Source organism: Micromys minutus (genome assembly GCF_963924665.1).
Source record: "Micromys minutus genome assembly, chromosome: 7".
Lineage (NCBI taxonomy): Eukaryota > Metazoa > Chordata > Mammalia > Rodentia > Muridae > Micromys > Micromys minutus.
This window is the reverse complement of record NC_137976.1, coordinates 7,474,341-7,498,252: the sequence shown is the minus strand read 5'-3', so window position 1 is coordinate 7,498,252 and position 23,912 is coordinate 7,474,341. Positions and strand designations below refer to the sequence as shown.

The 23,912-nt window shown below is 36.4% G+C and overlaps 1 protein-coding gene across 1 annotated transcript; it reads right to left on the bottom strand.

The window, feature by feature from the left end:
• Positions 1-22,776: 22,776 nt before the first annotated feature.
• LOC308423054 (uncharacterized protein) lies at positions 22,777-23,022 on the bottom strand (the record flags this gene model as incomplete). The annotated part of the gene is made up of 1 exon (XM_080919675.1): positions 22,777-23,022. One exon carries the CDS (start codon positions 23,020-23,022, stop codon positions 22,777-22,779), a length of 246 nt encoding a protein of 81 aa, XP_080775801.1.
• Between the last annotated feature and the right edge of the window lie 890 nt (positions 23,023-23,912).

Below are 23,912 nucleotides of genomic sequence, written 5' to 3'. Positions count from 1 at the left end.
TCATTCTGGAAACATTCTGTGAATATGTAATATTCCCCAGACTCTGGGTTGTATTAAGGACCTTTACCAGTGAAGAAAATTACCTCATCTCCTGTTCTAAAGAACAGCACGTAAGTTAATTTTTTGTTGCTGTAACAAAACAGCATAACCAAAAGTGACTTGTGAAAGAAAAAAATTTTTTAGGCTCATGGCTCAGATGACTAAAAGTCTATCATTTTGAGGGAAAATCACAAAGCAGGCAGATATAGCAGCAGCAGATGGAATCAGGTATCTCACATGTTTAGCAAGGATAAGGCAGAGACAACAAACGTAAAAGAAGACATTGTAAATGTTTTCTTTAAATTAATTAACTTATTTACTTTACAACCAGATTGCAGCTTCCCTCTTTCCTTTCCTCCAAGTCCCCCCTCTTACCTCACCTCCCACCGTACACCCTCTCTTTCCCCGAAAGAATCAACTCACCTGGGCCCGTAGAGGCTCACAGAGACTGAGCCATCAGCTAAAGACCATGCATGAGATGGACCTATGCACCCTACAGATACATAACAGATGTGCAGCTTGGTCTTCATGTGGGACTACTAACAGCTGGAGTAGAGGCTGTCCCTGATTCTATTGCCTACCTCTGGATCTCTTTCCCCTACCTGGGCTACATTGTTTAGGCTCGATAAGAGACAACTCTGTGCCTAGTCCTATAGCAACTTGATATGCCAAGGTAGGTTGATATCCATGGAACATTATAAACTCTTAGAGACAGCCTCCAGTAATTTATTTCCCCCAGCAAAGCTCCAACTCCTCAAAGTTCTTCACCTGACACAAATGACTCCAACAACTTGGGACCAAGTGTTTAAATATATGAGTCTATAGGAGCGAGTCCTCAGTCAAACTATGACAAACACCTTTTCTAAATTTTCCAAATATCCTATCTTCAATTAAGCACTTTCTGTTCATATCATAATAATGTCTTATGCAACCATAATAATCAGATAAAATTTGTAGACTTTATCACTGACTGAAATAAATTCTTTCATACACATTTCTCATAATTAAGACAATTATTAGAGTGATTAATACAGTCAAATGTGTCAAAAATGGTATTAGGTCTATTTTAAGTATCTAGAAAATAAAAAGTCACAAAACTATGAGGACTGAATAAGATTACAGAGGTGTTGCTTTCAGTTCTGACCTGTCCATTAAGCAACATTTCTCTACAAATTACTGCCTGGCCTCCCATAACACAGTGTTATATTAAATCTTGTCCATTTTTAAACTTCTCATAATTTAAGCATTATTATTTTATTTACTTGTGTTTGTGCATTTGTATACTCATATTGTCTAAGGAAATAAACCTATGCCCTCACCTATCAGTCTTTTCATTTGTTTTTCATTCAAGTTAATTATGATCTATAAATTCAATAAATAATAGATGCCAATTCTCTATTGACTTAGAGCTAAAGTAGTGAAAAGAAAAACAAGTTCTTCCTATATTCCAGAACTACTGTTTTTATGTAGGAGACAGATCTTAAACAAATAGAGACTTAACTTATCTTTTCAACAAAACAATCACAGAATGGCTAGTAAGACCTAAGAGTTTCTCTGAATATTGGGAAAACTAAATCAAGATAGAACAGAAAACAATAATAAATATTCCAGTCTTTCTAAGATAACATTTCAATGTGGAAAAGCAGAAGATGTTACCAACTAAAATATTTTGAAGAGTGATAATTGGTAAGATACTGAAGATATTATAGGTAAGAGACAGGTGTAATTATCTGAGGGAGTGGCTGAAATTGAGTATAAACTGGGACGGAATGATGCTTTGAGTACAGACGTGGTAGATAAGTATGCAAACTGACAACTTTCTTCGATAATAATGTGCCAGATAGAGAGGAGAGCTAAGGGTCTATCTTGGAATCCCTTACATAGCTAACATGGAATTGAATGGAAATAGATAGAGCCGATACTTCAGACATATCATATTCTGTCAGGAGTACTTATACTGTTGGTAACACTATGCCCACAAACAAATTCACAGCATACACAGCAGGAGCACCAAGACTTGAGTTGACTATGAACCATGTGGAAAATGGTTCTTTGAGTGCAGCAGGAGAATTTACCTCAAGCGTTACTAAGAAAGTTGGAGAGATTCTTCAAGATTCTGGCACTTGATAATTAGCACACTAGGCTTTTTCCTAGTAATGTGTAACTAGTAAGATCTACTTTTATAACTAAACAATGTCATTAAATTTTTTCCCTGTCATTCTATAGTCTCCTCACACTAACAATTCTTTCTTTGTTGTAAAGAAGCCTATTGATTTTAACAGATGAATGGATAAAGAAAATTTGGTGCATGTGTTGAGTGAAGTTTGGTTTAGCCATGAATAAAATGAAATTATTCTATCTGCAGAAAAATAAATGGAAAAACCGGAAACCATTGTTCTAAGAGACAAAAGTGAGGCTCAAAAAGGCAAATATTGTTTCTTACACATGTGGAACCTATATTGGACAAAATGTGAGACAAACAGGCACACAGAGATGAGACAGAAACAAAGAGACAGAGAAACAGAGAGAGAGAGACATGGGGAGACCAAGAATGACAGAGATTGCTTTTCTTTCTGAGCTGATAGCGATCCTGCAAATATGGTGAACATTCCAAAGACCCTCCGGACATTCTGCAAGAAATTTAAAAAGCACCAACCCCACAAGGTGACACAGTACAGAAAGGGCAAGGTACTTTGTATGCACAGGGAAATCAGCGTTATGACAGGAAACAGAGTGGCTACAATGGGCAGAATAAGCCCATTTTCCCACAACAAGGTTAACATTTCAAAGAAGAGTGTGCTGAGAATGGTGTATGTTGACCCCAACTGTAAACTAAGAGGATGCTGGCTACTAAGAGATGCAGGCATTTTGAACTGGGAGGTGACAAGAAGAGAAAGGGCCAAGTGATCCAGTTCTAAGCTGTTATGAAGACAATAAATCTTGACCTTTTACCCCCTTTGATTGCAGTTGGTCTTTTGGGAGCAAATAAAAAGCTTTTAGAAATTAAAAAAAAAAAAAAAAAAAAAAAAAGAATGACAGGGATTCCTTAAAGTGGCTTACATGATGTCGTATGGGTAGTTCATCCATGTCTTCCTTCATGCGAGAGGATCTCAGAATATGCTAGCTGCCCAACCCATTGGCCTAGGTGCCTCTGTAGTCCGTCCAAATCAGTTGCTGAAGGAATATAGGATTCTTCAAGAGCTGTGAGACTTCAGTCATCTTTGGAAGCCAGAAGAACCTGGGTTCTCTTATCCTTGAAGTAATGTAGTAACCACAGTAGCTTTACCAGAATAGATGAATTAGCAAACAAGATCAATGAATTTATGATTAGAGAAAATGAATTCCCAAGCAGGATAATTAACTTACAAAGGAGACATGAAGACAATGAGGTAAACAGAGAAGATTTTCAGTGGACTCCAGATCTTGTCAAATTGACCACCAACATTAACTATCACAGAAACCTAGAATAAGTATATAAATATGTATACAATGGTAGGAATTTTTGAAAAAGAAAGAAGGGGTATTGGAATGAGCCAATTCATATGACCCTGTACCCACAGCTAAACACTGCACGGAAGCAATGATAATCATTCAGTAAGACTAATATGTCAACTAAGCTGGACCCCTGGTGGCTCCCAGAGATTGAGGAGCTACTAATTAAAGAGTTGGTCTGATCTGCCAGAGTCATACAGATATACTTGAGGATGCTTGCAGCTAACCATCAGACTGGACATGGGGTCCCCAATAAGAGAGTTAGAGAAAGGACTGAAGGAGCTGAAAGGGTCTACAACCCCATGAGAACAACATTATCAACCAACCAAACCCTCCAGAACTTGCAAGGACTAGAACACAAGCCATTGAGTGCACATGGAGAGACCCAAGGCTCCAGTTGTATATTTAGCAGCACACTGTCTGTCATGAATGGAAGAAGAGGCCATTGGTCCAATGAAGGCATGTTTCCCCTTCATATAGGGGAATGCCAAACATTGAGGTAGAGAGGGTGATTGGGAAAGGGAGCACATTCATGGAAACAAATGTAGGGGAAGGAGGGTTGGGATGGGGGAATGGGATAAGATTTGAAATGTAAACACAGAGAATTTCTAATAAAATTAAAAATACAAGAGTTGGTCTGAGTCCCTTAGCACATTTGCAGCAGAGGACTGCCTTGTCTGGGCTCAATGGTGTCTAATCCTGTGTGGACTTGGTGCATCAGGGTGAGGGGGGTAGACCTTTATCTCAGAGGTGAAGGGGAGTTAGGATGCAGGAATGAGCCCTGTGAGGGGGGAGCCAAGAAGGAACAGAATTTTGGAAGTAAATACATAAATTAAAAAAAAAGTTATCTCTAGCTAATAGTAAAATATATCATAGACTTGTGTATGAGGAATATTTGCTATGCCTATGTAGGAATGGATAGAGTTCTGGTTATGCGGCAAGTAATTGTAGTAAATGTTGTTTGGTGAGACTGGTTCCCAGTTAACAGCCAGTGTAGGATGGGAATTTGGTCTACAACCACATTGGGGTTTAGTTCTGCCAACCACCAAACATGTGGTTTGAAACAGATTTTTCCAACAGCCTCCGCATATGATCTCAGCGTAGCTGAGGCCTTACTTTCAATTGTGGACCCTAAGCAGAACTGTACAACCAATTTCTTGTCATACCAACATAAATGTGAGCTAAAAATGGTGGGTTTACATTGATAAATGTGAGGTACATTCAATGTTCCCGTCTTCCCACATGTTCCTGCAAGTAACCCACATGTGAGAAAACTAAACATCATGTAAATTTTACCACACAATTACATTTATAGAAAACTAGTGTCAGTATTATGTGTGGAACTCAGATTCTGGACCCATTTCAATAGTAAAAGTTAGAAGAGGGTGAGGTACATGGTTACATGAGTGTCTGCAGCATGGGGGTAGGGTTGACATGGCACTTACTGCATGCATTGCTAGTCATACTTCAAAGGGACACATGGATTTTATCTCAGAAACACTCTTGCTCTTTACAGACATGATGACTGCAGTGAATTTATCTGGTCTTGGGTGTGTCAAATGATACTGAGGAGATTATTAAGTCTAACCTTCTTTTGAAAACCAATATTAAAAACAAGTGTATAATTCTAAACCCTGTAGGTATAGTTAATACATATGATGTCTGATAATAGTAAGATGCTGTGAAATGATTATTAAAAATCATGCAGTACATCAGAATAATTCGATGAATATTTCCAGCAATATATCTCTTATTAAACCAAAAATCACCAAATACTGCATTTCTAGACATGATAAGATCTGTAATTTAGTATTCTTTCTACTTAAAAGTCACAAATGGGGTTCTGATTTTTCAAGGCTCTCTCTCTTCAATGTCATCTTCAAAACACCAACAATCTCTTTTATATCAGTTGCAATTGCTTTGAGGATTGTTATGACCCAGGAAGTTGCAAGATGTCCCTCAATCATCCCACTGAACTTTCCAATCTCCAGGATCTTAACAAATTTCCAGATGCTGCAGAGTAAACACACATTCAGCAGACAAATCTATGTCTGGTTTTAGGTGAGGACAAATGGGATGCCTAGAGAACTTAATCTAATACCACACTGTCCAAAGTGGACCTAATCCCTACATTGATCTACTCTGCCTATGCCACCAAGTTTCATTGACCCCATTAGGATTAATTAGACATCACTCCAGGGGCATAACATTCTACCCAATATATGCATCTTACTCATCTAAGTCTGTTTCTTGCTTGTGAACTCATCACAATTCCAAGAAACCAAAATTTACTTGCTTCATCTGATACCTACTGCATATTAGACACCGTGTGCTGACTGACATATATGTTGTGTAGAGAACTGAATAGGTGTAGGACCGAATCAATTGAAAGGTGCAGCAAAAAGTACACTGTGAACAAAGAACAAAGCTGGGAAAGCTCAGTTTCCCCATGAATCAGTGACACCAGCCATTCTAATCATTGCCCAATTCAAGTTTGTCTAAAAAGAGGTTTGTTTCAAAAACTTAGACTAATAGATACTTACTTTGTAAGTTTTTAATACCCTTAATATTGTTGCCTTGAACTTATACTGCATGAGGCTTCTATATTTCATAAGCAATATATTACACACATAATACCAATATTTTCTGTATTACCAGCACAAACTCTTTATTGTTTGTCATGAGCATCCTATTCCAATTATGGAAATGAAACATGCCTTCTTTCAAGGACTCCTTTCCCTATTTGTACAGATTTTACAGGTTTCTCTTTTGGTTGATTTCCATTACAGAAACCATTCATCAGGATAGCACTACCATGAATTAGTAAGTAAGTGGGTTAAATGGTAACCTAATGGGACGAGAATCTGAGTAAAACCCATCATTCATTTTAAGAGTATTGTGAGAACATTCCTTCTTACAACCAGAAAATCAAGTCCTCAGAGAGTACAATAGAATTCTATAAACCTTCATGCATGCAGAAATATGACAGTGAATCGAGTATTTATGAATAAAAGTTATGTAAAGGGAAACGAATGTAATGATTCTGCAAAAAATTTCCAAACAGTGTAGTAATGAAAATCAACACAGTCATTTTGGAGTTGAGAAGCAGAAATGACAGTTATGCTCTCTACTTAACTCATAAACCAAGTTAAATAAACATAGCACGACCATTGAGACATTAACATTAATCATAGTAACAGGAAGCATTTTAGTGCATGTTTTTAAAACGGGCATAACTGAGACCAACCACTGTGGGGACATTGGGAACTGGCTACCTTTCTAAATGCTGAAGTGAAATGCTGTCATCTAGAAATAGCAGATAGCTGACAGTGTGTCTACAGCCAATCCCGACTCCTTCAATTACCATTTAAGTGAGGCAGAGAAGGGTCTTCACATAGGAAGAAATCTATTAAAAACAAGGTGCCCCAACACACTAGCCTGTGATCCTACTTAGAAACAGCACGGTAGAGCAAAGCTTGGGAATACACCACACACAGTTAAGTAAAGGGACATTACTATCCCACTGTGAAGACATGAAACTGGCCAGGTCGCTGCCACTGCAGCAATCCACAGTTCCTTCAGTGTGAAACATTGTTACTCAGTGTTCCTGACCTCCTGGTTTCTTAGGACAGTAGGTAGCAGATCATCTTCTGGAGATTGTCACAAAGCACTCAGACATACTTCACGCACACATTTGCACACAATGTTCACAGAGGGGAAGAGCCTTTGAGGGTGTAGAAAAGATAATTAGCAACCCCCGAAAATGCCAAGAGAGTTAAGTATAATCCAGAGTGACTTTTCACATTTCTCACATGAGCAGTTTGAAATACGTGTGCCAAAAGAGAATGGCTTCCCAAATGATAAATTCCCTCAACTTTAAATTATTGCAAGAGCAGATGGATTATATCAAGCTAGCTCTGGGATGCTGAAAGCTGAAGATCTATTGCAGTGGGCCCTGATTAGTAGAGAAGTAAAGAATGAGCAGCAGGGAAATTGGCTGAAAGTAGTTGCTATAGTAATAGCTCACGATGTCCAGATTAAGGATTTACATGAGGCCAATATGGTTGATGTGAATGTGAGCATCCTTGTTTCCATGGGGCTTTCTGCATACCCCTGTAGTTGATGTAACAACTCACAAACAAACACAACCTTACATTTCATCCACTACACGTTCATGAAAATCATCTCATACACATGCTGTCTGTCCATTTGGAGGACAGACTCTCCATCTGTTAACTTCAGAGTCTCTTCATAGGTCCTCTAAATTCTTTTAGCTATATATTATGCCTTTAACAGTACTTTAATAATAATACTTTCATAATCAAACTTCATGAGTTTTCATAGCAAGAAAGCTTCACATTAATTTAATATAGGTTTTATATTACCTAAGCTTGCCTTAAACTAATATTCCCACACCTCTGAACCTGTAAAACACAAAGGTCCGAGCTACTAAGGAGCAGTGATTGAGGGTTTATTTTATAATTGGCATCAATTTTTCTGTTTTTATTTCGTGTTCTAAAGGGAAACTAATATTTTATATTTTTGTGTCATGTTCAATGGCTTTGACTTTAAAATTTGATGGAAAACAATAACTTTAGTTGAATTTTAATTATCCATATCCTTTACAGTTGATATATTTCAAGTAGATTTATAGTGATTGATTTTGTATATGTCTTAAGTATATCTAAGGTATATTGGTCAGCACAAAGAAAACCTATGTACACAATTTTTGTCTATGTTAAGTACTGCATGTATTGTATTTAGCATGCAAATGTATATATTCAATGTGAAGAGCAAAAATATATAGTGATTTATATTAATATCCTCATAAACACATAAAGTATACTGATCTGGTACTAACACCTTATACACTGATTAACTGGCTTTATGATTAGTTGTTAGAACTATTTTAAATTCAGGGAAGGGCACTGCCAAAATTTGCTCTGCTCTGTGGTGAACATGAGACATTCCAAGGTATGATGGGAATAGTCAATGACATTTTAAGTTCAAAAGATTGAAAATTTCTGCAAATAATAAAAATGCAGCACTTTTATAGCGACCCTGCTAGACAACATTGTCCAGGAAGCACTTTTTACAGTTTCGTGTTTTGTTTCCCCATAACCTTCTACAACATCCAATTACAGTGACATTTTCATGAACAAAATATCTTTTTCTATTTTCTAATTATTTCTGATGCTGTCATATAAGATAAAAAAATCTCATAACCAAAACATATTACAGTGTTTTATGAACTGTAATCATTTAAAGCAAGACACATTCTCTGGGGAGACAGGAAGAAAGGTGGAATGCAGAGAAGAGAGATGAGAGAAAAGGACAGGGAAGAGAGGAGGGAGAGGAGGCCGTGATTGGGTTGTAAAGTGAATAAATATCTCGGTCAATGAGAAAGCATGACATCAAGTTTCAATGGGTGGTTATTATAAAGCTATAAGCTACTAATATGTAGATAATTTTCTTTGCCTCACTTCATTGATAGTAATAACCAACTGTAAAATAGCATTATTCTATTAATAACTTTACAACTCTATTGCTGTATGCAAAGTATTTCTATGGTATCCAAAATGATCACCTTAAGTTAAGAGACACATTATATATTTACATTCTTTCTCTTACAGTTCTTGTCATGACATATAAGTGACATATGCTTTGTCAGTGAATACTAAAGCAAGGGAAGAGTTTTAACAATCACCTGCTACAAATCCTCTTTACTGAATGGAAAACGACAGAAGACCTATCTCTTAAATAGTGGAAATTGTGTGCCACAAGATATATGGGCAGCAATGTACAATCCAAGAAAGTTAAGAAGTGGAGTCTACAGAATTATGAGATTAAAATCTGCCCACAGAGCAAGACATTTTCAAATAAGAAAAAACTATTGATAAAAATAAATAATAAATATAGTGAACAAATATGAAGGGAAGGGAGAAAGAAAATACTGAAAAAATGCAAACATAATGAAATTGTGTTTAAAAAAATCAACAAAAATCATAAGTAAATAAGTTCATGGTCAGCCACCTGAAAGGGTAACAAGCACGTATAATTACATACATATGTGTGAAGAAAACAGTATTTAGCTAAACACTTTATTCATGTAATGTCAACAGTACTTTAGCTGTTGAAGTGAAAAGTTGATAATTTCAATTTCAAAATGTTGTCAGATAGAACAAGAGATAAAAAGAGATGTAAACAATATTGATGAACAAATAAAAATTTGAATAAGTAAACAAACAAACATATCTTATTTTGCTATATTTTATAATAAAATATAAATTGACCCTAATTTCTTATAATTTCATTCATATATTCCAATCAATATAGCACTAGGAATTTAATAAAAAAAATTTAAATATGTGCAATTTTTGCAAGAAACAGTTCTGTGCATGAGCTGTTAACATATAAGGAAAAAACAGTAAACTACAACAATTATTGGAAATAAAAGGCTATTCAAATATATTGCTTTAATTTAATATTGTCTTTTCATAGTTTTATTTGTAAATTTTTCAAATTAATGGAATGGGATTGGATATATATTTGTATTTTTGTTTCAACTTCTTAATGCTTAAATAAAAGTATGAAATTAAGTGTAGAAAAATGTATTTCTGCAATGGCTGTTCATCACCAGTGATAATATGCTAATGTAATAAATCATTGCTACAGGAGTTATAATATTTTGTTTGCTTGATTCATAAACTATTACTATATTTAAATTACAGGCTAATTTAAATTATAATTGGATTAATGTATTAATTTTCAGAGACAAATTACTTTACTGGGAAATGGAAATAGTCTATTTTTCAATATATTATCTCTTCTGATATCAAAAATGAAATAATAATCTGAGACTAGTTTGTCAATTTGCAGAGATATCAAAAGAATGGAACTCACTGTAACCAACTTACTTTGTTCCTGGATGAACATGAGACTCTTAATTAAAAAGCAGTGTTCAAGGCAAAATCAGAAATTTATATAACTCATAATTTTAATGCAGCAGATCTTGACAACTTACTTCCATTTCTACCAGACATATTGCAGCATCCTGACCAACCTGATAAAAGATGCTTGAAGCCTTAGGTTCAGGCTACTTTTGTCCTGAAAATATTGTGTCCATCAATGTAATGTCAACTTCCTAGACCTCAAGAATGATGTGACTTTGGGACTGTTAGTGAACATTTCACGTTTCTAGTTTAAGTGTTTATATTATATGTCAAAGAAACTAGTCAAGACTTCCTTTGTCACTGAAAGTATTGACTGAAGTCTCAGCTTTAACCTCATCAAAATTTAAAACAAACAATAAAATGGCCTTTAACAATTACCATGTTTCCAATGATTTATCTACCCCATATCTTTGTAATTAATTATAGGTAGTTTGGAGTTGAAACATGAATAACTTCATTATTGCGTTAAAGTGGAATGAATATTGGAAATTCCAATGTTAACATGTGGTTAGGTGGATCCGTCTTGTTATTTGAAACAATTCTTTAGATTCTTATTCTAGAAACATGTGTGTCCCAAAGTAGGTGTTAAGATGCCAACCTATCTATTGGTTACTCTCTAAAAATCAATTTACAACTAAAAATAAAAAAGAGGGCTCCCTATTATATCATCCAGCTTAACTCCTAATATAAATAGAGAAAGGTCCTATTGCTAAAGACAACAGCTGAACAACTCACTGAACATAGAGAATCAATCTGATGCCTACTTAGAATGTTTACCCCTGCTGAACAATGTTCATGATACAAGACAGAAAGGAGTCTGCACAGTACTAAAAATAAAAAAAAATATGTAAATACCAACCCAGTGACAAAACGTTCAATCTACAATAATGGCCTGCCTAAAAGATGTGCTAGTACAGTAGTGTCACAAAATATGTGGAACTAATTAACCAATATTTGAATGGAACTAAGGCCTGTTCCACATGATAGAATCTATCCCTAATGTAAATTGGGTCACCAAGAACTAGATAGGCCAGGGACATAGGTAAAAAGTAAATACTACTGTTTTGTTAAAGAGATACAGAAATGAAATGACCTCTAAAGATATTCTGCTATACGCCTAGACCAGGGTCTTTCCCAGCTATCATCAGTGAATCTTACTTTAGCAGTAGATGGGAACAAATGCAGAGACATAGCCCGACAATGTGCACAGTATTGATTACTTGGCATGATTTCACCTATCTGACCTAAATCTGTAGACATGTATGGATTTATTAAATTATAAGCACCAGCATTCTGTATGACATAGTGATGGACACATATAATTTATGTGTTGGTTTCCAGTAATGCTGACAATGCTTTCTCACTCAAAGGCATCTGAAAGGTTATGGATGTGTTGTGGTCATTTTTATTTGCATAATAGCACCTTTAGATAAGAGCATTACCTCATGCTCCTGGACCTCAACATCAAGAAGAAAGTAAGTCACAGGTGTTTGGATAGCTATAATTAAACAGCTTGTATTCTTCAGTAAAGTTTAAGTATATTTACATGAAGCAACTGGAAGAAAGGTTATTGTAAGGCTTTTAGGAAAAGAGAGAACTTATTTTTAAGTGGAAAATACTGTTTGAGTGTTTATATTAAATTTGCTTGAAGCTGTATTGTAAAAAAGAAATGTTGCAAAAAAATTCACACACTGAATTAACCGGACTTGACAGAGTTCACACCTGGTGTTAGTTCTGATGCTAATAATGTACTATTTAAAAAAGGACCTGGTAACTCCAATACTGTAGAGTAACCTATATTTTTTTTTCTAGAAGTTGCAGTTTTTCATGAACTAAGATCTTTGATCCAGTTTGATTTGATTTTGTACAAGGTGAAATATAAGAAGCTAACAACCTCCTCCTGCAGGATAAACCCAGTTTTTCCAGTACCATTTGTTGAATATTTGGGGAAAATGAAATATTTCTCCCAATGTATGTTTTTGCCTCTTTTTTTTCAAAAAATTATGTTTTTAAATAGACCATCAACTAATATTATGGAACTAATCTCAAATATCAACAGGTAAGACTATTGGAAAAATGAAATGTTTCTGCACAATAAAGGAAACCATCATCAAGGAACACAGGCACCCTTCCAATGTTACAAAAACAACATAAAAAAGAAGACTTTAGGGGAAAAATAAATTCAATTATTAAACATTTGGCCTTAAATTTTATTGTAATTTCTGCTGGCTTCTGGTTTTTTTTTTTTTAATTTTTATGTACATGAGTGCTCTGCTGCATGTACACCTACATGCTAAAAAATATATGATCCCTTTAGAGATGGTTGTTAGCCACCATGTGGGTGCTGGAAATTGAACTCGGGACCTCTGGAAGAGCAACCAGTGCACTTAACCACTGAGCCATCTCTCTGCCTGTCCCTTGTTTTAAAAAAATATCCCATCATATTTTCACACTCTGATATGAAAAAAAAGCTGTGTCTTTCTAATCTAGTTACTATTTTTACATCAGTAAATATTATAAAGGCCCCACTACTATATACCTTGATGAATTAATTCATAGTATTTTTTCAGCCTTCCCTCAACATTCTCAGTCAAAAATTCTGGCCAAAATTTTGACCACATTCTGGTCAAAAATGGAAGGAATTGTCCTTTGATTTAAGAAGGATACTTGAAGTATTATCAGATATGTCTGTGTGTAGCTTTGTTTAACAGTCTGTAATAAAAATTGGAGTGTGAGTTTAGACATCTCACCTTCCACATGAACACAGCATCCCATCTTCATTTATCTGTCATTCCATGTGGAAATGATAATTAGAACGCATGTTGGGTGTAATATAAGCCTAATTGTCCCATTAACTCTGCATTCTTTAAAATTTTTTGCCAGTATTCAAAATAATAGGACAAATAACATATTAGAAGCATATAACCTGTGGCTTCTTTTTTTTTTCAAGTTGAAAAAAATATATGGTTATTTAATACCCAATAATCAGCACTGGAAATATAATATAGATAACATTATACAGAGTAAGCATTTTATATTTAAAAGCATGTATGTATATTTGAAGATATAGATTAGATATAGATAGAGACGTAGATATATAGATTATATATGGATGGATATAAAGATAGATATGTGTGTGCACACATGCACATATGCAGGCACAATGACAAATAACAACTATTGAATAAAAGAGGCCATGAATTTGAAATATAACAAGGACGAGTGATTGGGATAATTTGGAAGGAAAAAAATTCTTTCATTTCTTTCCTTCCAAATTAAACCTATGGTTTCTTATCTCATTAAATATTCTAAACTATATAGGCATAGCTCCAGTTTTACAGATGGAACAATTCAGGTAAAGATCATCTTTAAATAATGGGCCTCAACACATAAAATAGAGCAGTCAAGCCTGCCCTGCTGGATGAGATGGGATTTACATTCTGTTATTTTTGTTTGTTTCTTTCTTTCTTTCTTTCTTTGATGTGTAGGAACATTTTGATTCTAAATGTATTCTTATTACCAATTCTTAGACTTCATTATCCTCAGCATATTAATTGACTAGGAATGCTTACAATGTGTCTAGTAAACTACTTCACTCACCAATTATAAAGGCTGCAATGGATTCACGGGCAGATTTTTCCAAAGATACAATGCATGCATATAAAGAATTGCAAGCCAATTTACCATCTCTAAAGGAATGAGACATTTTTGCTGTTTGACAGTTTTGTTTCTTTGATATTTTCTGGTAATAAGTAGAAGAACAATATATGTTTAACACAGAGAAGTTCAATGCAACAAGATACAGAAGAGCTAGTGCTGCAGAAAAGGAGTCCCATAGGAACAAGGCTTTTGGGTTTAACAACAGCATCAACTATGGCAGAATTAATTGAGTATATAAACAGGACTGGAGGCAGTTGATGAAAATTATTTTACTCTGCCACATGGAACACTGACTTTAACTGAACACAAACTGTGGAAATGAGCATTTTCTATATGTTGGCATTTTTCAAATATGTTGATCATTTGGTCAGGAGTCTGATTTCTCCTGTAGAAGCTCTGCAAATTGCTGAAACCGTGACTCATATTTTTTTTGTATCTGTGTTATATTTAGGCTTTTGTATGCCTTATGATATCTTATAGTCAGTTTCTATATCTATAATCATGCAGGTGTTCAATTTACAAATATGTAAATCAAATACATTAGTATTCATTTGTGAGCTACACCAGACAGAGAGAGATGAATACCACTCTTATTTAACCATTACAATAAATATATGTATAAATTTGTCTTAGTTAGAGTTTCTATTACTGTGAAGAGACACCATGACCAAGGCAACTCTAATAAAAGCAAATATTTAACTGGGGCTAATTTACAGTTTCTGAGATTCAGCCCATTATCCTCAGACATGGTGCTGGAAGAGCTGAGAATTTCTTCAAGGCATGCAGGGGACACTCTTCTGCAGGCAGCCAGAATGGTCTCTTCCACGCTGGGTAGAGCTTGAACTTAGTATTTGAAAACCCACCCTCATAGTGACAAAATTCCTCCAGCAAGTCCACGCCTATTTCAACAAGGCCACACCTCTTAACAGCACCAGTTCCCATGTTCCAAGCATATTCAAACCAACACAAAATTCAACCCTAAAAGTATATTTAGCATTTTTCATCTATACTCAAGTCCCTGGTAGTTCTTTACATGTTGACCACTGTGGCTTTCTATAATGTTCTCTATCTACTGTTAAAAGAAGCTTTTTGATGAGAAATAAAAGCTAAAATTAACCATGGTTGTAAGATTATTTAGAATCCAGTTAGGAATTAAGCTGGTTTAGGAAAATGACAGTAGGTTCTCCTCTAACATCCACAGCCTCACCTGCTATGGATAATTGACTAGATTATAATACTAAGCATGATTTCCTTCCTGTTAGGTAGGACTTCACTCTAATTAAACAGTTCTTGGTTACAGCCAAGTTATGAATGTCACTATTGCACCTTTAGAGATATTTTACCGTGATGATTGTTGTGGTTCATAAGCATCAGAGATAGTAAAGATCAGCAATTCTAAAATTATAGAAAATAGAGTGAGATGACTCTTTTCAGATGAGACAATAGCATAAATATTCACTAATGCATAGATTATATCATTAAAAAATTTAGGTTCTGCCTCTGAGATCAGATTTTTCTGTCATAAATGACGGCTGTGAAAAACCAAAGCCAAAAATCTCATGAACCAAAACTAAATTTACGAGGAAACTATACTGACTTGTTTTAGTCCACTTGACACAATCCTCAACGTATCTGCGGAGAGGAAATTCCAACTGAGGAATTACCTCTATCAGATTGGTCTGTGGGAAAGTTATGTTGGGTGTTTTTATTAACTAATGTTTGATGTTAGTTAATGTTTATTAACTAACTAGTGTGGGGCAACACAATGTGGGATATACCACTTCTAGGCAGGCAGGTGGTCTTTGGTTTAATAAGAAATCAACCTTAGCAAAGTACAAAGAAAAAGCCAATAAGCATCACTCTTCTGTGGCTTCTGCTTCACTTCCTACCTCCAGGTAGTTGACTCGAGTCCCTCAGTAGACTGTGACATGGTATATAATAACCAACTAAACCTATTCCTCCCCATGTTTATTCTGATCATGGTGTCTATCTTACCAACAGAAATAAGAATATGTCAGGAACCGACTTGAAACATAGTAAAAGCAAAGAAGCCATATTTAGGACAGTGGTCATAGATACCAAAGACCACACCAAGGACCATAAAAACAAGTAAAGAACATTTTTTTAATCTTTGGAAATCAAATTACAATGAGAGCCAGAGACAAGTAAAAGAAAATGAAAAGGTGATTTAAAACTTGGAGAAAGGCAGCTATACTATCAGTGTTGAAAAAGGCTTTGTAGTGTTGAAAGACTTAAACATGTTTACAGACTAAAGGGACAGTGTCAGTAATGGAACAAAATAGATACAGAAAGTACTGTAGCAGTATAATTGATCAATCAAGCTGTTGAAGAAGTTGACACTTTAAAAAGTAGAGGAATGATTTTTTTTGGGATAGGAGAGGGGATATGGTTTCCACAGAGACTGAGATAAGAGACCAAAGACAGGTGCAAACATAGATAGTGGTGAGGGGGAAAAATCGATAAGATGTTCCCCTGGCAGATTTCATACACTTCATACAAGACAGACAAAGGAGGGAAAAGGTAAGTTTGAACAAGCAACTTGAGGGGTTCACGGGAATAGGAAAGCCACTTTCTAAAGGTTAGAAAGTGGGCAAACATACAATAACAGTATCAAGCAGCCCTGAAGATTTGGTCCAAGGGAGAACATTACAGATGCCTGCAGGTGTGACTCCACAGCCACTAGACCCTCTCCAGCATTGTGAAGAGGAGACTGAGAGTAGAGTCGGCTAGTTAGTGTGCAGATGATCCCTGGAAAGAGAGGATGATAGAAGGGGAAGAAAGATTGTGAAACACAGGTGAGAGAGACAAGGAAAATGGTACGGATAGTACCGAATGCAGAGCACACTCAGCTGCCACAGGCGACACTGTGAAGAGTCACAATAGAAAACGGTGATAGAAACAAACTATCAAGCACAGAGGAGATTAGGCAAGGACATGGCAGATGTTAGTAAAGAGGATGGAAGTGGGAAAGGAGCAGTCAGTCTGGATTATATAGGGGAAATGACTTCGCTGCCATAGAAGTCTGCAAACCAGAAGATTGGATGTTCAGGTCTCTGAGTATTAGCTTCAGGGAAGAGCACTATTTTATGTTAAAACTGGACTAGACTGGCATCTTAAAGTAGAGCAGTCATGATGGGGTGGCTGGGGAGTTTTGAGGCTCTACTGTTTAAATTGGTTGTCTACATGATAAATGTAAGAACATGAAGCCTGGTACCAAAGCTTTCAAAACTGAGTTAGGGATTATATTGGTGGCAAGTGACAGGTATCAAAAAGATATGACAAGTTGCTCAATGAGAAAATAAATAAATAGGAGACACACAAAAGTGTGTTAGTGTCCAGAAAAAGCCAAATTTTCTGTGCCATATATCAGAAGGAGCAAGTACAGCTACCTCTGTGCCCATCAGCTAAGGGCTGAAAGCCTGGACAGAAAGACTGCCCTGGGTCATTGTTTATTAACCTTGTCCTGAATTTCCTTTGTCTGCATAAGAAAAACAAAGTTTAAACTTGTTTCTTGAGTGGTAGGAAAGATGTAAACAAGTTTGTTTTATTGTTTAAGGATATCAAGGGGAAGTTTTTGTAAGACAAGTACTCCATAATAGGTGTGGTATTTCTCACATCTACAACATTTCTCATTAGGGACAAAGAAACACTCATTTGTCTTTCCCTCATGTGAGTCCTGAGTTTGGTGTGTAATACTGACTTAGGGATCTCTCCCTGAACAAACCATGAGCACATGAGCATCACTAAACAATGACAGAGAAGGGAGCAGAAGGAAAACCAACTTGAAGGCAAAGCAAGTTCAGAATGAAGTGCAATAGAGGCACCGATGGCAGAAGGGAGCCAGCTTCATGAGTGTGGGTATGCTGCTGCTGTCTTCTGACACACCAAAAGAGGGTGTCTGATTCCATTAGTGATGGTAGTGAGCATGGCTGAGATAAAAAACTCAGGTGACAGCAGATGCTGGTGAGGATGTGGACAAAGAGGAACACTCCTCCACTGTGGTGAAATTGCAATCTGCTACAACTGCTCTGGAAATCAGTCTGGAGGTTCCTCAGAAAATTGGGCATAGCACTATCTGAGGACACAGCTATGACACTCCTGGACATATACTCAAAAGTTGTTCCAACATACAACAAGGACACATGCTCCACTATGTTTATAGCAGCCTTATTTATAATATCCAGGAGCTGAAAAAAACCCAGATATTCTTCAACAAAGAAATGGATATTGAAAATGTGGTACATTTACACATAGAGTACCACTCAGCTATTAAAAACAATGACTACATGAAATTCTTAGGCAAATGGATGGATCTAGAAAATATCAACCTGAGTGAGGTAACCCAATCACAAAAATATACCCATGGAATGCACTCACTGAGAAGTGGTTATTAGCCCAAAGCTAGGAATACCCAAGGTACAACTCACAAACCACATGAAGCTCAAGAAAGATGACAAAAGTGTGAACTCTCCAGTTCTTCTTTGAATGGGTAACAAAAATATTCTCAGGAGGAAACATGGAGACAAAGCTTGGAACAGAGAGTGAAGGAAAGGCCATCCAAAGACTGCCCCACCTGGGAATCCAGTCCATATTCAGCCACTAAACACAAACAATATTGCTGAGACCAAGAAGTGCATGAGAACAGGAGCCTGATATAGATGTCTTCTGAGAGGCTCTGCCAGAGCATAAGAAATACAGAGGTGAATGCTCACAGCCAACCATAGAACTGAGAATGGTGTCCTTAATTGAAGAGTTATAGGAAGAGTTGAAAGAGCTGAAGGGTTTGCAACCTCATAAGAACAACAATACCAACAAACCAGAGTTCCCAGGGATTAAAGCACTATCCAAAGAGTACACATGGATGGACCCATGGCTCCAGCTGCACAGGTAGCAGCGGATGGCCCATTTGGGCATCAGTAGGAGGCGAAGCCCTTAGTCCTGCTAAAGCTTGATTCTGCAGTATAGGGGAATGTCAGGGTGGGGAGGCAGGGTGGGTGAGTGAACACCTTATAGAAGCAGGGGTAGGGATGATAATATATGGGATATGGAGGGGTATCCCAGCAAGGGGATACCATTTGAAATGTAAATAAAATATATCCAAGAAAATCAGAAAATAAAAAGAATAAAACTAAACATTCTTCAGGAAAAAAAATTAAAAGAATGTAGCCTGCCTAAAGGGACATCGATGGCTGTGTGCAGTGCTCTTCCCATGTCAAAAGTGCACACACTGGATGTAAACAGTCAGCATCTCCTTCCACACAGGAAGGTACGGCATGACAAGTCATTTGTTGTTCCCAAGTGTTTACTTTGTCTTCCTTCACTTGCAGATTTGACATCCCCGGTTCCACTGACAGTGTGTTTGGCTGAAATATGTGAGGTCATGATGCATAGGACATCTGCAGAAATGCCAGTGAGGCCTGGCCTCAGACTGTTCCCGGAAATCCTGTCTATGTAACTTTCTAGCAACAGGTCTTTAAGAGAGGATTTTTTAACTTAGTCCCAGAACAATGGTGGTAGTGAGACCCCCACAGTCACATAACTAATCATTTGCCTTTTGGAATAGTCTGTGCTTTTGAAAGTTTACCTTAGCAAAGCAGACAACACTGAAATTACTCCAAAAGGTGTATATTACTATGTAGGTATTATATTTGCTTTAGTCTAAAGTGCATACAGAAGGGTAACTCTTAGTGGGAGGGATAAAAAGATTCAGATTATATATCAGCAAACATTTTGTAAAATTATTATCTACAATAATTCAGAAAAATATCAATAAGCTTCTGTTTTCAAATCAACAGGCTGGGGACAACTATTTACTGTGCCATCATTATCATTTTCCTAACTAGTAAACATTATAATTTTTACTTATTAATATTAGGAGAGGGCATATATATATATATATATATATATATATATATATATATATATATGCATATATATATATATATGTTACGTAATATATAGCATAACATATGTAACAAACATATAACATATATAACTTAACATATATAACCTATATATTATATGTATGTGTATGTGTTGTTACATCTTGTCAGAGCCAACAACTGACTAATTGTCCTCAAGCCTACATGATAAGAGTACTAACCAACCCTCTGAGATGAGAGAGATCATGAAGCTTAAAGAACCTGCTCATGCCACTTAGTAAACCTGAGAACTTCCTAACTGAATTCTGAATGTCATTACACTCACTGCAGAGTGTAGCACTCAGCCCTCATCAGGGAAAGTTTCCTTTGTAAGGGATGGAGGCCATTGCTGAGAACCTCAACTGGTCAAAATGAAGAGCAGAGCTGATCACTGGGGTACCCAGACAAATGTACACAGTTACAGCACAACACCCGCCCCAAAGGCCGATGGGACTCTGCAAAAGAGAGACAGAGAGACGGTAAGAGTCAAATGACCTAGAAATATACTCTGAGAATGTGTGTTATGGATGAAAAGAAAGCTTTACCCACAATAAATACGGCTGCCTAAAGAAGACCTGAACAATGACCCCTGTAGATATGCTCACATGAAGGGGGAGGTCTTACAGGCTCCTTCTCACCACTAGGCAATGACCTAGAGCAATCAATGAAGGCCCAGGATCAGGATAAAGAGTACAGCCTAGAATAAAACCCCATTTAATCAGTTACCCTGCACCAGGTGGTCAGGCCTCAAATGATATGCATACAAAAAATACTAAACAGATCCAGCAAGTTCCATTTATTTCTACACTGAGAAGAGATCAGACATTTGAGAGGGACAGCATTGGGAGTGTATGCAAGTGTTTGCAGGGAAGAAACAGAAATGGGGAATGATGTGATTATATTTTAATTTTAAATATGCTGGTAAATAATTTTGCAATGAAGTCCTCACACATTTTTATTTTGCAAAGCACTTTGAACTGCAGGGCCAAACCCATAGCTCTAAAGCCAATACAATGAATATAACTTATAAAACAGTTAATATTCTACAAAAGACTTCACAAGAAATCAGTAGTAAATTATTTAAAATAAAATATATTTAAAATGTATGCACTTAACTCCATCAAACAAAACTTATTTTCTCCAGTGTGATCTAATGGTTGTATTCTGGGGGAAATGTATAGAATTATATACATACATAATGTTTTTTAATGTTATTGAATTTTAGGATTCCAAAGAACAAGGTTCTAAAATTAATAAATAGACAAAAGTGAAATCTATTTTGCCCATTAAATATTATCCTGTGTAGAAAAAGAATTATTAAGAAGTATTTAATACAGATATTAAAATGGGTAAACTTTATGTTATAGAATGGTTTTAATTTTAAAATCAACACACAATTTAAAGTTGAATGACAGTGTTTCTTTGAAATACATATAATTTATACTTAGAAAAATACATGTGAAAAATATTTAATTGATCAGAAAAAGAAATTTTCACATATTTTCATGGTCTAATAATAAAGACTTGACAATTTGGTGCATGTTCTTGCTATATTTTCTAATTTCTACTACAATATATTTTTAAAAACTTTCTAGGCACATGAACTATAGACTTGACTTTCCAGTGGATATTATTTATTTAATGCTTTAAGTGATGCCAAATTTCCTCTGTAATCACTTGACCACTGCTAGATGGTTCTCTAAATAAATAAATAAATAAATAAATAAATAAATAAATAAACCTTATTGATTCAAGTTTTTCTTCAATCTACATGTGTTATGGAGCCTAATAACCTCTGAACCCCTCCCCCTGGGGACATTCATTTGAGCAAGGACACTAGTGCCTCCTTTAAGTAATACTTCCCACATTTCAATGTAATTGAAGGTATGGATTCACCACGTTGATATCTTTATAAATACCAAATATTACATTTCTGTAAAAAAAAAAAAAAACTTTTTTCTTTCTTTTTATTTAAAATTTTGTCTTTTGGGGCTGGAGAGATGGCTTAGCACTTTAGGGCACTCAATGAGTCTTCCCGAAACCCCAGTTTAGTTCTTAGCAGCACAACATATGGCTCACTACCACTTGGAACTCTTTATAACACCCCACCTCCAGGAAAAAAAACTGATAAAAATATATTTAATTCTTTTCTAAAAGGCAGAGATGATTAGCATTTGCTTTCAGCCATGTTAAAGTGTGCTGTCATGTGCTTACTCATTCCTAGACTAATCTTCATGAGATGTACCAATTAATTCATGTAGAAGTGAAGACTTATGATCACATTTGACCCGGAGGAACAAACCATTTAGGCTTTCCAAGTGCAGTCAGACCTCCCTGTATTTAACTCTCTCATGCCTATGGGTAAAGGACCATCAACCTTTGGTGGTAAAATGGATTAAAGGCCAGAGATTGGCTCAATTTCTAAGTCTCTGTTTTGCTACAGCATTTAGCTGAGTAACACTGGATGGCATCCCCCGTGCCCCATGCCCGAGTGCGTGTACACACACACACACACACACACAAAATTATATACAAATGACAAAGAGAAATGAAAACATGATAAACAGAAAATAATGTGGAAGAAATTTAGCTTTATTAAAGAGTAAAATTATAAATTTTCCTACATGTCAGTACCCTGGGATTTTTTTTAAAGCAAATGACCCAAAAAATGAGGCAGCAGGCCTACATTCTTAGTAGGATCCAGAAAATCTTCCATAGCAGCATGGGCGGTGGGTACTGTATGCATATCGAGAGCCACAGCCACAGCCATAACCGAAACCCAGGCCACCATAGCCATAACCCAGGCCACCATAACCGTAGCCCAGGCCACCACAGCCGTAGCCCAGGCCACCATAACCGTAGCCCAGGCCACCATAACCGTAGCCCAGGCCACCATAACCGTAGCCCAGGCCACCGAAGGAGTTTCCGTAGCACATGCTGTTAGAAATGGGAGTTTTCTTGAGGCAGATGAGGAAGGAGCTTCTGTTGTGTGTCTGCTGCTAACCAGGTGTGGGTCCTTTTATACTGCAGGCATGGCATGTGAGGCAAACCACAGAGTCCTCCAAACTCATTACCATTAAAAGAAACGACAGATACGCCCTCAACAAACATGCTAGCCATGTGTCCCAGATGACACTGTCACGATGTCAGGATCTCTGAACGCTGAGGTCATAAGACTTCTGCTGACTTCTCTGCATCTATATTTTTCAGGGATGCCCTACTTAAAATTAGTTCTAAAGCTGACAAGGATCTGATAAAATAACATAAAATGTTTGTGCCATGCCTCCAAAGATTGAAAGTCACCCAGTTTCTACCTCCGTGTTCCTTACACACCTTGTCTGTCCAAGGAATCCTTCTACTGTTAGTTTTTCCAGTTCATGTCAGAAAGAAATGTTTGAACCCCTTGTTCCTTTGGTCAACTTTAGGCTTATGTTCAGTTCATACAGGGCTGCTTCTTCTTTATTTTATAGGACACCAAAATTCTCATTTCCCATCAAACCATTGGTTTGTTCACAGTTTTAGTGAAGTCGTTCCTGAGCCATGGATCTTCCTTCCCAATGGCCTCCGGGTCACAGGTACATTTCTCTTTGCTCTTCTTTCCTTTCAGAGGACTTAGACAACTTTCCTGTAATTACCCCCTTTACACTCCTCCTGCAACCTAACTCCCTCTCAAATTTATGAGCTATTTTTTTTAACTTTTGTTGTACATGTGTGTATATCTGTATATTAGATATGTATTTTCTCAACCCATTTCATGCTGGTCCTATGTATATGTATATGTGTATGTGTATGTGTATGTGTATGTGTATGTGTATGTGTATGTGTA